At 56.4% G+C, this 14,546-nt stretch overlaps 1 protein-coding gene across 2 annotated transcripts; it reads left to right on the forward strand.

Annotated features, from left to right (window-relative positions):
• Window positions 1-2,018: 2,018 nt before the first annotated feature.
• Window positions 2,019-14,511, forward strand: Timm44 (translocase of inner mitochondrial membrane 44). 2 transcript variants are annotated; one of them, XM_023705145.1, is made up of 13 exons: window positions 2,019-2,102; window positions 3,529-3,624; window positions 6,826-6,996; window positions 7,739-7,819; window positions 8,448-8,597; window positions 8,669-8,808; window positions 8,892-8,977; window positions 9,532-9,624; window positions 9,714-9,838; window positions 10,786-10,836; window positions 13,320-13,409; window positions 13,551-13,700; window positions 13,999-14,511. In XM_023705145.1, the coding sequence occupies exons 1-13, from the start codon at window positions 2,058-2,060 to the stop codon at window positions 14,116-14,118; spliced, it is 1,398 nt and encodes a 465-aa protein (XP_023560913.1). In that variant the 5' UTR covers window positions 2,019-2,057; the 3' UTR covers window positions 14,119-14,511. The 2 variants fall into 2 exon arrangements, with proteins under 2 accessions (XP_023560913.1, XP_004644939.1); XM_004644882.2 differs by having other exon boundaries at window positions 13,590-13,700; window positions 13,999-14,510.
• Window positions 14,512-14,546: the final 35 nt, after the last annotated feature.

The following is a 14,546-nucleotide window of genomic DNA, read 5'->3' on the forward strand; positions in this document are numbered from 1 at the left end:
TACGTGTATGCCACCCCACCTGGCAATTTCTTTTTCTCATTTGGAGACAGAAGTCTGCCCCATCTGGAGTTGAACTTTTGATCCTCCTGCTTCAGCTTTCCAGAGTTGGGATTACAGGTGGGCCCAGCTGCTAGTACCCTTAAAGAGGCCCCAGAGTCTTAGTGGGAGCCTTTTCTTTCTCCACTCTCGAAGTGGAGTTGCTGAGGGAAGGACTCATCAGCACGTGCAGCCGCAGAGCGAAGCGCCTCCACCTAGAGGTGAATTATTATCCAGTCCTGAAGTCACGAAATGCCTGCTCCACAGGGCCATGCTGCCTCCCTCTTAAAATCAATCTACTGAGCTGGGCAGAATGGCCCACCCTGGAATCCCAGCACTTGGGAAGCTGAGGCAGAATGATCGCCTCGAATTCGAGGTCAGCATAGCAAGACCCTGTCTCAAAACCAAAAATAAATACAACTATACTAAAAAAGATAGATGTGGGTTGGGGACGAGGCTCAGCAGCGGCCTCACCCAGTGAAAAAAAGCCTCTGCATTCAATCCCCAGCACCACAGGGGAGGGTGCAGTTGCTCCTCTTGGACAGGTTAGCAAAATTTAACAGATATGCCTGCTCTAGAGAAAAGCCACCACCTACAACTATTGGCTCTGGAAAGGAACGGCCTCGTTGACACACAGGAATTGTGTGTTTGTGCACCAAGTGAAGACACCTTATGTGCTCAGAATCCACATCAATGGTGGCCAGTGGTCCCCAAGGCCGACCCTGTACCTAGGACGCAACCTCAGGGTGGAGCCTCCTCTCTTCAGCAGCCTTAGGCAAGAGTCCCACGCATCCGCATCAGAGGTTAAGAACACCAAAGCCTTCAACAGAAGGCACAGATGTGCACGCTAGTTGAGCACAGAATAAGGTGAATGCCCACAATTTTTATGTTACTATATTACTGTAAATATTACTGTAAAAGACAGCGGGATGTGTTTTCAAAGCCAAAGGGAGCATCTGGCGTGAGATCAGTGGGAATGCGCTTTTTTCTTTCTAGTCCATGCTGGACTGGGGTGTCACTCACAGCCATTATCAATAGAGTTGATCATTCGAGTTCAGTCCACATCAAAGTCAGAACGCAGCTGAACCCGACCTTTCGAGAAAGCTCGGTGGTCCCTCCAGTCCATGCTGGCTTCGAACTCACGGTGACCCTCTGCCTCAGTCTCTCCACTGCTGGGATTACAGGCATGCGCCACTATGCCTTGTGGCAGTGTCTTTTAATGTAGTAATTTTTAAAAAATTCACTGTGGGAGGGAAGGAAGTAAAAAGACTCAAGATGTGTTACGTCCATGTACTACCTTCCCCGGAGGAAGGTGATCATTAGGTCCTGCAAACAACCACGGCACTGGATCATCAGTACATGCAACTGCAGATCAAAGCACCTCCACTTGGAGGCGACATCCGCCAAATGAAAACCAGCAGCCCGCTGCAACAAATCTAGACTAGAGGGCCATGTGTCAGTTTACACTGATGCGACAGAGGACGGGCCCACAGCCAGCCTGGATGCAGCGTCCACTTCTTGTTCAGGGCCAGAACCAACAGCAAAGTTGCTGCGCAACAGCGGGCTCCTCTACTCTTCCTCTTGGAGCATCTTGCTTGCCGGTCACTCACAGCCATTATCAATAGAGTCGATCATTCGAGTTCAATCCACATCAAAGTCAGAACGCAGCTGAACCCGACCTTTCGAGAAAGCTCGGTGGTCCCTCCAGACTACTTTAGCCACGCGATACTGCGCGTGTGGGCTGAACTCACTTCCTGCCAGACCCAGTCGCTTCGTAATCTCGCTCAACCACCGGTCGTAGCCTCGTGGCAGAGCCCGCCGCTAAGATGATACCCAATCATAAGCCCAGCTCATCTCCAAATCTGCCCTATCAAAAGCCAAGCTCCCATAAGTTCTGCCCAATCAGAGATCTCTCCCTCCCCTGAACCCCGCCCCTCCGGGGCACCTTTTCCGCGCCAGGCAGAAGAGGCCGCTGACGTCATCAGGCGGCGCCGCGAGAAGGTCGTGCGGGGTCTTCCGACATGGCGGCGGCAACCTTGCGCGGCGGCTGGTGCCGCTGTCCGCGGGTGAGCCGTAGTGCGGGACTGGCAGGGGTCGTTTCGGAGGCTGTGGGCGCGCAGCCTCCCGGGCCTCCTCGGTGTCCTCAGGCTATTGGCTCCGTGGCCCTTCGCTTGGCCTCCGCGGCAGGCACGGGGTTGGGGCACTGGGTCAGCTGGGACGAGGTGGGGAGTACGTAGTGAGGCCTGAGGCAGGGCCGCGCCGGGCGGAGAGTTGGGGGCGCGGTGGCGCGGCGCCTGGCGGGGAGCCCGGCACCCCTTGCCGCCTGGAGAGACTGCACGTATCCGGGCGAGGGCAGGGTGGCTGGGCCGGCCGTGCCCCGTGGAGGAAGTACCCGTGACAGTCACAGCTCACGTTTAAATGGGGTGTCCTCCACGGAAGGCGTAGACTGCCTCGCCTCCCCGGGCGCTCAGAGCGAAGGGGCGGGAGGCTGAGAGCCGGGGCTCTCGGTGCCCAAGAGTGGCGGGGGCTCAGCGTGTGTGAGATACACACTCGGAAAGTAGTGCGTGTTGCTGGTGCTTGGCCCCCTTTCATCAGATTAGGAAACTGGGAGCCGAAAGGTTAAGCAACTTGCACACAGCCCCAGAGCTGGACCAAAGCCCGGATAAGCCTGACTCCAGAGCCAGACGTAAGGGGAAGGAAGGTAGCTCACGGGAAGGTGAATGATGGGAGGTAGATGTCTTTGAATCAGAATGCATGGTTTGTTTGGGTTTTTTTGTTTTTTTTTCTTGGTCCGTTTGTGTTTGCACTTCCAAGACTTACCCTCCAGTTAAACAGGTGGTAGTGCTGCCTGTGTAAGTTTAGGGTGTTGTTTGTGGTTCCCAGAGCTGGCATAGGGAAAGGGCGAAAGGGCCCAGAAAATGGAAGAGTGATTCCCGTAGGCCATTTGACTTAAGTGCACGAGGTCCTGGGCCGAGAGCCACGGGACAGAGTCACAGGATTGGCCGAGCTCTTAAGTTCTCGGTTTGGTAGAAGGTAGTGCCTTTGACAGGAGCTTCTCGGGGTCACTGCCAAGGTGACTGCTCCGAATCGTTCTGCATGCTGCCCAGAGCTTGGCCTGAACGTTTCAAGTTTGTTCCAGGGTTGTCTTTGGGACAGTAGTCGCCTCTCTGCTTCAGAATGCTCAGATTTGTAGCTTTTGGAGCCTGGTCACCGTGGGAGAGGCTTGTGCCTGACTGCGCCCCACCGGCAGGTGGACGTTTCCTATCCCCCACCCCATTTTCGAAGGCAAGAATAGGCCCCAGAGGTGCAGATGGGGCGCTTTTTCCACCAGGTTTCACTGACTTCTCAGACTGGGAAGATGGCGGATTGCCTAGCACACAGCAGGAGCGAGATCTGATCGAGCAAATGAGTTAAAAGTGAGCCTTAGGTTTAGCGTCCTGATCCTGCTGGTCACCCTCTTGCTTGAGGACCCTTTTCTTTTCTCTCTACTAGAGATGCCTTGGGGTTGGAATCCAGTTACTTTCCAACCACAGCCTGCCCCGTGGTGCAGCCTATCGGATACTCTGGCCAGGTGGAGAGCTGCTATTGGTGAGTGGCCCAGAGGCAAGCAGGAGACCCGGGAGGGGCCAGGCAGGGTTGAGATGATTGGTCATGCTGCCCAGGGCCTCTCAAATGGGCCTTCTACATCCAGGGCCTTCAGAGAGGGGTACGTAGGAAACCCTGAAATGGCGGGTTGGAGCAACCCATGTCCCCTCCTCCACTGCCCTTGCAGGCAGCTGAACACCTCTGCGTCCTGTCCTGGGGCTGTTGTGGGTGTGGATCAGGTCCTGGGGTGCTTTCCCTTGGTTGTCCCGTCCTGTCATCCTTGGTTTGCAGCCCCAGAGTGTGGCAGGACTGGTGTGAGGGACAGAACTTTTTTTTCTTTTCTTTCTTTTTTTTTTTTTTAATGTGTTTGGTACAGGCTCTCACTATGCAGGTCAGACTTGTAGTGATCCACTTGTTTTCAGCCTCCCCAGCACAGAGACTACAGGCCTGCGCCACCACGCCCAGTCTCGGTGGCCAGCTCAGTGTGCCCGGGATGGAGCCAGCGCAGCACGTGGTGCTGGGGATCAAAGCCTGGTCCCTGTGCTTGCCTAAGCAGGTGCTTAGTACACTGAGCTATCTCACTAGCCCCTGACAGAACTCTTTTTTTTATTTTCCCAGATATGGGGATTGAACTTAGGCCCTTGCGCTTTCCAGGCCAGCACTTATTCTACTGAGCCATCTCCCAGGTCCCTGACAGAACTCTTGATGGTCTTAGCACCTGGCCTTTTCCTGGAGAAAGGCTGGCTCAGGGTGGGCAGTGAGGGGCCTGCTGCCAGTTGGCAGGAGGCCTGGAGACCCCTCCTGAGGAATGGCACCCTGGTGCTGTTGTCCCTTATGGCCAGAGAGGCAGTTACCCTAGATGCTGGTAAAGAACCAAAGAACCTCCCCTGATTGCTTCTAAATGACTTGATTGTCTTAGTTGTTCTGCAAGTGCTCTTTCTCGCTCTTTTGCTTGCTTGCTCGCTCTTTTTACATTTTTGACATAGGATCGCACCGTGTGGCTCAGGCTGGCCTTGAACTCATTACATAGCCCCTGCTAGCATCAAATTGGTGAGCCTTCTGTCTCAGCCTCCCAAGCTCTGGGATTACAGGCCTGTGCCCTGTACACAGTTTCTATCTCTTTTTTTAAGTTGACAATTTTCATCTCACATATGATGAATTAAAGATTTGAGTTTAGTTTGATCTGACCCTGAGTCTTTTTTTCTTAACGTGTCTATGTTATTGTGAACGAACACATAATTGAATGTATATATTTAAGGGGTAAAGAGTGACATCTCACTGTACATATACAACATACAATGATAGATCTGGGTCATTAGCATGTCTGTAACCTCAGACACAGATCATTTCTTCCTCTTAAAATTCAAAATCTCAGTTATTTGTATTTTTGTTTGATTGGTTGTTAGATCAGACTCGTAGTGATTCTCCTGCTTACGCCCTCCCAAGTGCTGGGATTATAGGCATGCGCCACCATGCCTAGTCTCAACTGCCATCTCAGTGCACCCTGGGGTGGGGCTGGCACGCCAGTCCTGGGGATCAAACCCCAGCCCCTGCACCTGCTTGCACATGCTTTAATGTGCTGAGCTATTTGGCCAGCCCTATAGGCATTTTAGAACAAGCTTAAATTTATAGAAAAATTGAACAGAAAGTTCAGGTCTCCTTTCTGTTGGGGTCTGGACACAGGGAAGGCTTTGTTAGAGTAGATGAGCCAACACTGACACAGTGTTACTAGTAGAATCCCTGAGTACCTCAGGATGTCCTGACCCTGGTGTTGTCACTTGGCGGGTTTTTGCGAGTGAGGAAGGAGGGTACAGATGCATGCGGAGTAGTTCACTGCCTGAATGGTGCCTGGTGTACCAGCAGTTGTCCTCCTTCCCCAACCCCTGGCAGCCACTCACCTTTTTTTTTTTTTTTTTTTTTTTGCGGAACCAGGGATTGAACTCAGGCTCTTTTGCTTGCCAGGCAAGCACTTACTCTACTGAGCCATCTCCCTGCCCCTGACTCACCTTACTGTCTTTTGGTTGTTTTATTTCTTTATTTTTTTGTGGCCAGCTCAGCCCTCCCTAGGGGGCGGGGGCTGACGTGGCATGTCGTGCTGCCCCACCCTTGCCTTAGCTGCCTAAGCAGACGCTTCAGACCACTGAGCTATCTCACCGGCCCCTGTGTCTCTCATTTTTTGGATTTTCCAGAATGTTCAGTAGTTGGAATCATGCAACATGTAGCCTCTTCTTAGTGATTTCTTTAGTTAGTGATATGCATTAAAAGTTCTTCTGTGGCTTCAGAGTTCTTTTCTCTTCATTGCTGAATCATACTCCCATTGGCAGGATATTAAGTGTCCCTTGGACAGCAGATCCAGGATCTGCTCCTAATGCCCAGGTACTCGGTACACAACAGTGTAGTTTTAGCCAGGCCTGGTGGCGCGCACCTGTCAGCCCAGCACTCAGGAGGCTGAGGCAGGAGGATCACCATGAATTCAAGGCCAGCCTGGGCTGCATAGCAAGACCTTATCTCAAAAAACAAAAAACCCACAAGAGTTTAGTCTTTGCATACAACCCAAACATATCTTCCCATAATTCATATTCATACAGTATGAATGCATTTTGAATATTGTTACGCAGTATTTTTTAGGAAATAACAAGGGAAAAGATTGTATATGCTTAGAGTGGACCAATTTGGGGAGGTATTTTTTAAGATAGGGTCTTAGTATGTACAGCAAGGTGGCCTCAAACTTATGGCGACCCTCCTGCCTCAGCCGGCTGAGCACTGCCGATTGCAGATGTGCATGCCATCACACCCAGTGTATGACTCTTCCCCTCATTTCCAGTTTGTGCTTGGTTGAATCCCAGGATGTGAAACCTGAGGACACGGAGCACTGACTGTAGCCAGCGTTGCGGCCCACACCTGTAATCTCGGCACTGTGGGAGGCTGAGTAACAAGTTTGAGCTTGGGAAATGTAGTGAGGCCCTTTCTCAAAAATTACAAGGGCTAGGGATGTAGCTCAGTGTAAAGGGCTGTTGCGCATTTTGCCAGTGGGTGCTTCCCTAGTGCATGCTCTGTTTGGGTAATAAAGGAACCAGCCACTCTGTACCCTGCATCAGCAGCAGGAATGAAGTTCAGCATCCTTGGTAGTCCCGCCGAGTAGCAGGTGTTTCCCGGGTGTCCCCGAGTATCTTCTCTGATTCTTTTCATTCACACCCTTTCTAGTCCAAATCATATTCTTCCGGAAACAGAAAAGGCTTTCTGTCTGGCTTACTTGACAACATCAAACAAGAATTAGCCAAAAACAAAGAGATGAAGGAAAGCATTAAAAAATTCCGAGATGAGGCCAAGAAGCTGGAAGAGTCCGATGCACTCCAGGAAGCTCGGAGGAAATACGTGAGTGCGCCTGCCCCCCCCCCCACCCCCAGAACCTGGTTCTGGTGGCCTTCCTGGGCCAGGGCAGCCTGGGGGTGCAGGTACAGCAGCGCCAAGATAGCAGCGGGGACCCAGAGGTGGTGGGCCAGGCCTCCCTGTGGGCTGCGAGGGGTCTCGGCCTCCAGGTCCACTGGGTCCATATCAGCACCAGATAACGCCCACTCCTCAGCGGAGCTGCGGTGCTGGAAGTGGGCCACGGGGCCAGCGTGACTCATTGCTCCCACAGTCTCCTCTGGACCAGGCTTGGCAGCCGTTTTATGTGCGCCATCTAAGGGCCCTGTGGAAACCGCAGCTCCACTGCGTACCCAGTGCTGCCCGGTGTTGCTGGGCACCAGGCGAGGCCTTGCCCTCCAAGTGCCCAACGTTAAGCAAGAGGTCTTTGAGGGCCAGTGGGGCAAGGCTGGGTGGGGTCAAGGTAGGATTGCAAGCCACCTGTCCTGCAAGCCAGGTCATGCTTGTCCCAACACTGAGGAGGCTGAGGCAGGAGGATCAACACATCCTTGAGGCCAGACTGCTACTTACAAAACAACAAAAGTGCAACTGAGTGGCCCGGGCTAGGCAGAGTGAGGTCCGAGATAAAGGTGCATGGGGGCCGCAGGAGCCTCTTCGTAGGCGGAGCTGCTGGGAGACCTCCACCTGCTGGCACTTGGGGTTCTGGGTCTCCGGCCTTGTCTGAGGGAAGAAACGATGCTCTTCACTTCAGAAAACCATTGAGTCGGAGACAGTGCGCACCAGCGAGGTGATCAGGAAGAAGCTGGGGCAGCTCACAGGGACGGTGAAGGAGGTAATGGTCGGGCATGGCTGGGGTCACTGGGGACAGAGACATTGGCTCTGCAGGGTTGGACCTACCTGGGAGGTGCAGGAAGCAAGACACTGGGAGTCGTGCAGGGAGGTCAGACCTGGCCAGTCAGACTGTGCCCTCGCGGAAGGGCGGCGATGCGCTGGGGCTGCGATGCGGCTTATGGGGAGCACTTGCGCACTGGCTTCTGTCTTGTGCACCACACAAAGCGAAAGAGGATTTTTTATTCTTGGTCAAAAACAGAAGGAGAGGAGCCGCATCTTCCTCAGTCAAGGGAGGGTGGCCCGTGTGAGGCTCTTGCAGGGCGCAGAGAAGCCCGGTGTGGTGATGACACGCCTGTCATCTCAGTGCTCAGCACTAGGAGGCTGAGGTGTGAGGAGCACCACAGGTCGAAGGCTGGCCTGGGCTACACAGCAAGAGTGTGTCCTAAACAGAAGGGAGGCTGCTTCGGACAGACCCACCCCTGTCCGCACCCGGCAGTGCTGGCGATAGGCAGTTCCAGTCCTGACCTGGGGCTCCAGTGCCCCTGAAATCAAGTGCAGTGATCTCCAGGGGCGCCCTCTGCTCTAGGGTGCTGTGTGGGCGAGCACCACCTTTCATCTTGTCTCAGTAGAGTCTCGACGAAGTCAGTAAGAGCGACTTGGGCAGGAAGATCAAGGAGGGGGTAGAGGAGGCTGCCAAGACGGCCAAGCAGTCGGCTGAGTCCGTGTCCAAGGGCGGGGAGAAGCTGGGCAGGACGGCGGCCTTCAAGGCCATATCCCAGGTGAGTGGGCCAGGTTGGGGACAGAGTCATGGTGGGCCGGGCTGGACACCCAGGCGACTGCTGTCCGGCAGGGCGTGGAGTCCGTGAGGAAAGAGATCGATGAGAGCGTGCTGGGGCAGACAGGGCCCTACCGCAGGCCTGAGCGGCTCAGGAAGAGGACAGAGTTCGCAGGAGAGAAGTTCAAAGAAGAGAAAGTGTTTGAACCCAATGCGTAGGCTCCTGCACCCCACACTGGAACGGGAGGTGGCAGGGCCCTGGGCTCAGGGGCTGTGCCTCATGCCCACCATCTTCCAGGGAGGCCCTGGGGGTTGTGCTGCACAAGGACTCCAAGTGGTACCAGCAGTGGAAGGACTTCAGGGACAACAATGTGGTATTCAACCGTGAGTGTAGCTGCCTCGCTGTTCTCGGGCCCCTGGACGGGTCTCCACTTCATAGAAGAGGAAATGAGGGTCTAGAAGAGCCATTAACCCCCTTGGGGCCACCTGCTGATGGCTGTAGATTCTGCCACAAAGGTGCCAGGCAGTGGCTCCCTCCTAGGACATTGGGGCACTAGGACCATTGGAGCTGGTAGAGGCACAGACAGCCCGAGGCCCTGTGGCTGGGTGGGTGCTAGGAGGACAGGCTACACGCCCTGTCCCTTGTCCCCGGAGTACCACTAGAGGCCTGTGTTTCCTTTGTAGTGGCAGCAACAGCCAGTGGGGCACCCCGTAATTTGCACAGCCTCCTTGGGGCCACGGCCCAGGGTGTCTGCGGCCTCGCCAGGTAGGTGGGCAGGCAGTGTCCCCCGCACAGAGGAGGAAGTAGCTCAGGGTCTCCACTTGGGCCAGCCCCCTTGGGTGGGTCTCGCAGGCCCACAGGAGCCCCAGGAGGCTGTGGAGTCAGACAGCCTCCAAGAGGGGCCCTCCTTCCTCCAGCACCTGCCCCCACCTTGCAGGCTTCTTCGAGATGAAGATGAAGTATGATGAGAGTGATAATGTGCTTATTCGGGCGTCGCGGGCCCTGACTGACAGGGTCACCGATGTGCTCGGTCAGTGCTGTCCCAGGGCTGCCCCATACTGTCTGGGAGGTGCTGGGAGGGGACGTGGGCCCTAGACTCACCAGGCCTTGGCTGTGCAGGGGGCCTGTTCTCCAAGACGGAAATGTCGGAGGTGCTCACTGAGATCCTGCGTGTGGACCCAGCTTTTGACAAAGACCGGTTCCTGAAGCAGTGCGAGAGTGACATCATCCCCAACGTCCTGGAGGTGCCAGCTGAGCCCTGCAGGCCCCCTCCCCAGGGATGTCTCCCCAGCACACAGCACCACTCCTGGCTCCTCACCTGGCTGCAGCTGCCCCATGGGCTGTGCCCATGCCTTTCACAGACTTCCCAGCCCCGCGCATAGGCATCGGCTCGGCGAGGGGGCTCTGGAGGTTCTTTCTTGTTTCTTCCCCTGGTGCTGGGAGGGCTCCGTGGCCTGGGCGTGCTGGGCCAGCGTTCTGGGGCATCTCCCCTTCCGTGGCCATTGACCGCAGTGACTCCTCTTCCCATGTACTCAGGCAGCTGCTGCCTGGAATGGCCTGGTCTGGGCCCTCATACTCCCCGCCTGCCTGCAGCGCTGGCCCTGGGCTGGTCATTGGGAGCTGGAGCCTTTCTGGCATTGGGGGCAGTGCTCTGAGTTGGGGAGGGCACTGTCACTGGCAACCCAGATATCTAGGGTCAACGACCCTGTTCCCCTGTGGCTTGTGAGTGTTGGGAGTCTTGCTCAGCTACCCCAGGCCTGGATGCATTACCAGCCCTGGCTTGGCCAGTTTTCCCCATGGGCTCTGGCTCCTTCCTGCCCTCTGCCCTTCTCCTGACTCCTGTCACCCTTCCTAGAGCAGCCACGTCCCTGACTCTGTGCGTGCATCCCACACCCCCTGTGCTGACGAGCTATCTTGGTTCTGCCCTCCAGGCCCTTGTCCCCAGGAAGGCAGGGCACGTGGGGCCCCAAGAGCCAGAATCAGGCTCCAAGGTTGGGATCCCGCGTTGGCTCAGGGCAAGGTGTGCATCCTGCTCCCAGCCCAGTGCTGCGGCATCTCTTTCCCCACCCCCTACCCCCCCATGCCTCCTGGCCCAGAACCAGGGGCTCGGGAAAGGAGCCCTTGCCCCATTTCTCCTGCCTCCAAGCCTACTCTCCTTCTCCCACTTAGTCTTTCTGCTTTTCCTTTTTAGGCCATGATTTCTGGAGAGCTCGATATTCTCAAAGACTGGTGCTATGAAGCTGTGAGTACTGTTTTTCTCTTTCTTTTTTCCACCAAAAAAAAAAAAAGAATCCCAGAAGGGCTGGGGGTGTCACAGCACAGGCATGCCTAATGCACGCTGGGCGCCAGGCCTCCATCCCTGGCACCAGCACCAGTCACAGATAGGATTCTCGGGCGTGCTCTGAGGGTGGGGTGGGGGTGAGCCCCAGCATCCCATAGTCCCCCTACCCGGTCAGCCCGTGGTACCTTTGTGTGTGCTTGTGGGCACACAGCCGGTCCTCTGCTTCCAGAGATAACACCCCAGCCAGAAATACCACCCGTTAGCCCAGCTTCAGACCTCAGCTCAAAACTACGGCATGCACCCGGTGTGCGTGCAGCCTGGGAGGCATCCCCAGCACTGCCAAAAATAAGATCCCTCCCCTCAGTCGTACCGAAGGGACAGCTCAGGATCACAGAGCTGCACGTTTTCCTGGGTGTTCCTCCCCGAAGCGCCTCACCTTAAAATAGCTTTAGTCAAGGAATGTCACAGGGGGAAAGGGTTCAAGCTCAGAGGAAGGTGAGGTTTCTGGGGTGACTTCTGCTCTGGTGCAGGTGGCCACAGGGAATAGGGATATTGTGGTACAGACAGCTTGGGGTCAGGCCAGGGAGAGGGAGGCAGGGTCAGCGTGTAACCGTGGGGGTGAGGACGGGGTACCATTTCTTCCTGGGGACTGAGCGTGGTCCACCCTGTGTCCCCAAGCCAGCATCGCACCTCCATGCCTGTGGTATGGGGTTGCTGAGGGTGAGCTGCATGCAGAGGCAAAAGGTACACTGACCCCGGAGCTGTTCTTGCCAGATCCTGAAGCACGGATCAGAGCAGCCTGTGGCCTCCTCCGCCAGCCGGCCCAGGAGAGCAGCGCATGTCCTGACGGGACCATGGCTGCTTCCTGGAGTCCTGTGACGAGTCGAGTGGTGACAGAGCTGGGCTCAGTTCTCTGAGCCACGCACTGCAAGAGCTGTTGTGTGAGGTGGCCGGCAGGCGTCTGCCCCGGGCCTGTTCCTGGCAGCCTCCCTGTCCCCGCGGAGCCTGGCCCCGTGCCTTGCGCTGCGCTCCACCCGAGCCGCTCCCTGCAGCGCTGTTTTTCTCTCTGCCCAGCTTCTTTGCGTGAAACAGCCAGAGCCTTTTTTTGGCTCTTTCTATCGCACGCACTGCTAACAACTTGGAAAAAGCAGAGAAGATTCTGTCAGATTTTCTTTTTAAATGCTCTCCAGCATGGTGACTAATCCAGCAGGCATTTATGAGTTGTGTTGTGTCCTGTTTCTTTTCTTTCTTTGGTGCCACCATTAAGCCGTGGCTGGTCATCTTTGCCAGAGCTGCTGGTACCCCTAGAAATGCAGCTGAAGGCTGCTTCCGCTGAGGTGTTCTTGAAATTGACCACTGCAATTCTAGTGCTCCGGGAGGCCAGAGCAGCAAGATGGCAAGTTCAGCCCAGCCTGGGCAGCTTAGGAAGACAGGGCCTCAAGACGTACAATTTTGAAAGAGGCTAGGGATGTAATTGAGTGTGAAGGCCTTGGGCTTAAGGGCTGGCCAAATAGCTCAGCAGATTAAAACTCCTGCAAGCAGGGGTGGGGGTTTGATCCCGGGCCTGCTGTGTGGGCCACTCCCGGGCCGCTGAGACAGCAATTGAGCCTGGGTGTGATGGCGCGTGCCTGTAATCCCAGCTTTTGGGAGGCTATAAACAGGCAGATTACTGTGAGTGTGATCTAGTAGTGAGACCCTGAACCCCTGAACAGAGGTGAGTTAGGTATGGTGGCGCCTGCCTGTCATGCCAGCTATCTGGGAGGCTGAGAGAGGAGGATCACGAATTTGAGATTCCCGTCTCAAAATGTAAAAGAAACGTAAGGGCCAGGAGGTAGCTCAGTGTGGTGAAGCTCAGGGTTTGATCCCTAGAACCATAAAGGAAAAAGAGCAAGACTGGCTCTTGGATTTATTTTTGGTGGATGAGTGATTTCTACAGTCGCTGTTCTGAGAAAGTATCTCCCATCCACAGTGCCTTTTCAGTCCCAGAGAGGGGACACTGAAATCCTGTGAGGCTGCTCCTGCCCCGTGCCTGCGCTTGGGGACAGCGTGCTAGAGGGTGTTGCTGGGGTGGGCTCTGAGACAAGGTGAGGACAGCCTAGAAAAGGTGCTGGGTTCCAGTTCAGGGCCTCACAGGAGGCAGACATGGCACCAAAGGTCAGCCAGGGCCTGCACAGCCCTGTTCGGCCCATTGACACCACTTGGTGCTAGCGCGGCCCATTGCCGGCTCTTGCTCTTCCCATAATGAGAAGCTAATGTGCAGCCCAGGCCGGCAGCCGGGTGGCGCCTGCCCTGTACTTGGCCCGGAGCTCTTGGCGGCTGCTGCAGCTGCTGCTGGCACTGCACTCCCAGGCGCCGGGATTTGGGGGCGGGTGCCAGCGGCGTGGGGAGTCGAGTGCGGGCCTGGCCGCCCAGCTGCCCACCCAGCCCATGGCCTCTCCTTGCAGACATACAGCCAGCTGGCCCACCCCATCCAGCAGGCCAAGGCCCTGGGCCTCCAGTTCCACTCCCACATCCTTGACATTGACAACATCGACGTGAGTGTCTGGGGGGTGACTAGGAGGGAGGGCACCAGAGGTGGCCACTTAGTAACAGAGGGCAGGCTCTAGCCAGGCGTGGCAGCACAGCTGTGCCATTGCCTGGCCCACCCTGATGCGGCCCTGGGTGTCCACCTCCGGGGCTGCCCTGATATGATGTCCTCGCCCACTGTCCTGCAGCTGGCCATGGGCAAGATGATGGAGCAGGGCCCGGTGCTGATCATCACCTTCCAGGCCCAGCTGGTGATGGTGATCCGGAACCCCAAGGGAGAGGTGGTCGAGGGCGACCCGGTGAGTGGGCGACCCACCTCAGAGCCAGGGATGCAGAGACCAGCCACCCTGTGTAGTTCTACCAAGTCCAGAGTAGTGACCTAGGGGGACTTTGCCAGGCATCTAGGCCCCTATCCCTCCCAGAGCTCTGGAGTCCCCCTGCCATGTAGACACCCTTGGTCCCAGCCTGGTGTAAACTTGTGTTCCCAGCACTTAGGCAGAGGTAGGAGGACTGCATGAGGACCCTGCCCCGCGCTGGAGGCCCCGGCTCAAGCCCCACCTCCCAGCACAGCCACTTACCCTCCCCGCGTCTCCCCAGGATAAGGTGCTGCGCATGCTGTACGTGTGGGCGCTGTGCCGGGACCAGGAGGAGCTCAACCCCTACGCAGCCTGGCGCCTCCTGGACATCTCTGCCTCCAGCACTGAGCAGATCCTCTGAGGCAGCGGCCCTACCAGGAGCTCCAGGGCTGGTCTGTGGTGGGGCAGGTGCCCACGGGCACCACCCGCAGCGACTCCAGACCTCTGGGGACAGGACTGTCCTCCGTGGCAGCCACCAAGCCAGCTGGCTGAGGAAGGCGCCGGGCTGCTGAGGGTGCCCGGTAGCAGGGACAGAGGCTCTGCACAGGGCTGCGGGGACACCAAGGCGATGGCCACACAGTGCCAGAGGCCCCAGCCTCAGGACTTCCCCGGGTGGGGCGGGGCAGGCTGGTGGCAGGCGAGCCTTAGCAGGCCATTCTAGGACGTTTTTATTTTCAGTGCTCTTACTTCCTGTAAGCCTGAGATTTGGGAGTAATAAACACCAAAGTGCAGACAGCCAGGCTGTGTGAAGTGGTCTGATGTGCGTCCAGGGGGCGGTGGGCGGGGCCA

Source organism: Octodon degus, unplaced genomic scaffold (assembly GCF_000260255.1).
Source record: "Octodon degus isolate 3935 unplaced genomic scaffold, OctDeg1.0 scaffold00214, whole genome shotgun sequence".
NCBI classification, from domain to species: Eukaryota; Metazoa; Chordata; class Mammalia; order Rodentia; family Octodontidae; genus Octodon; species Octodon degus.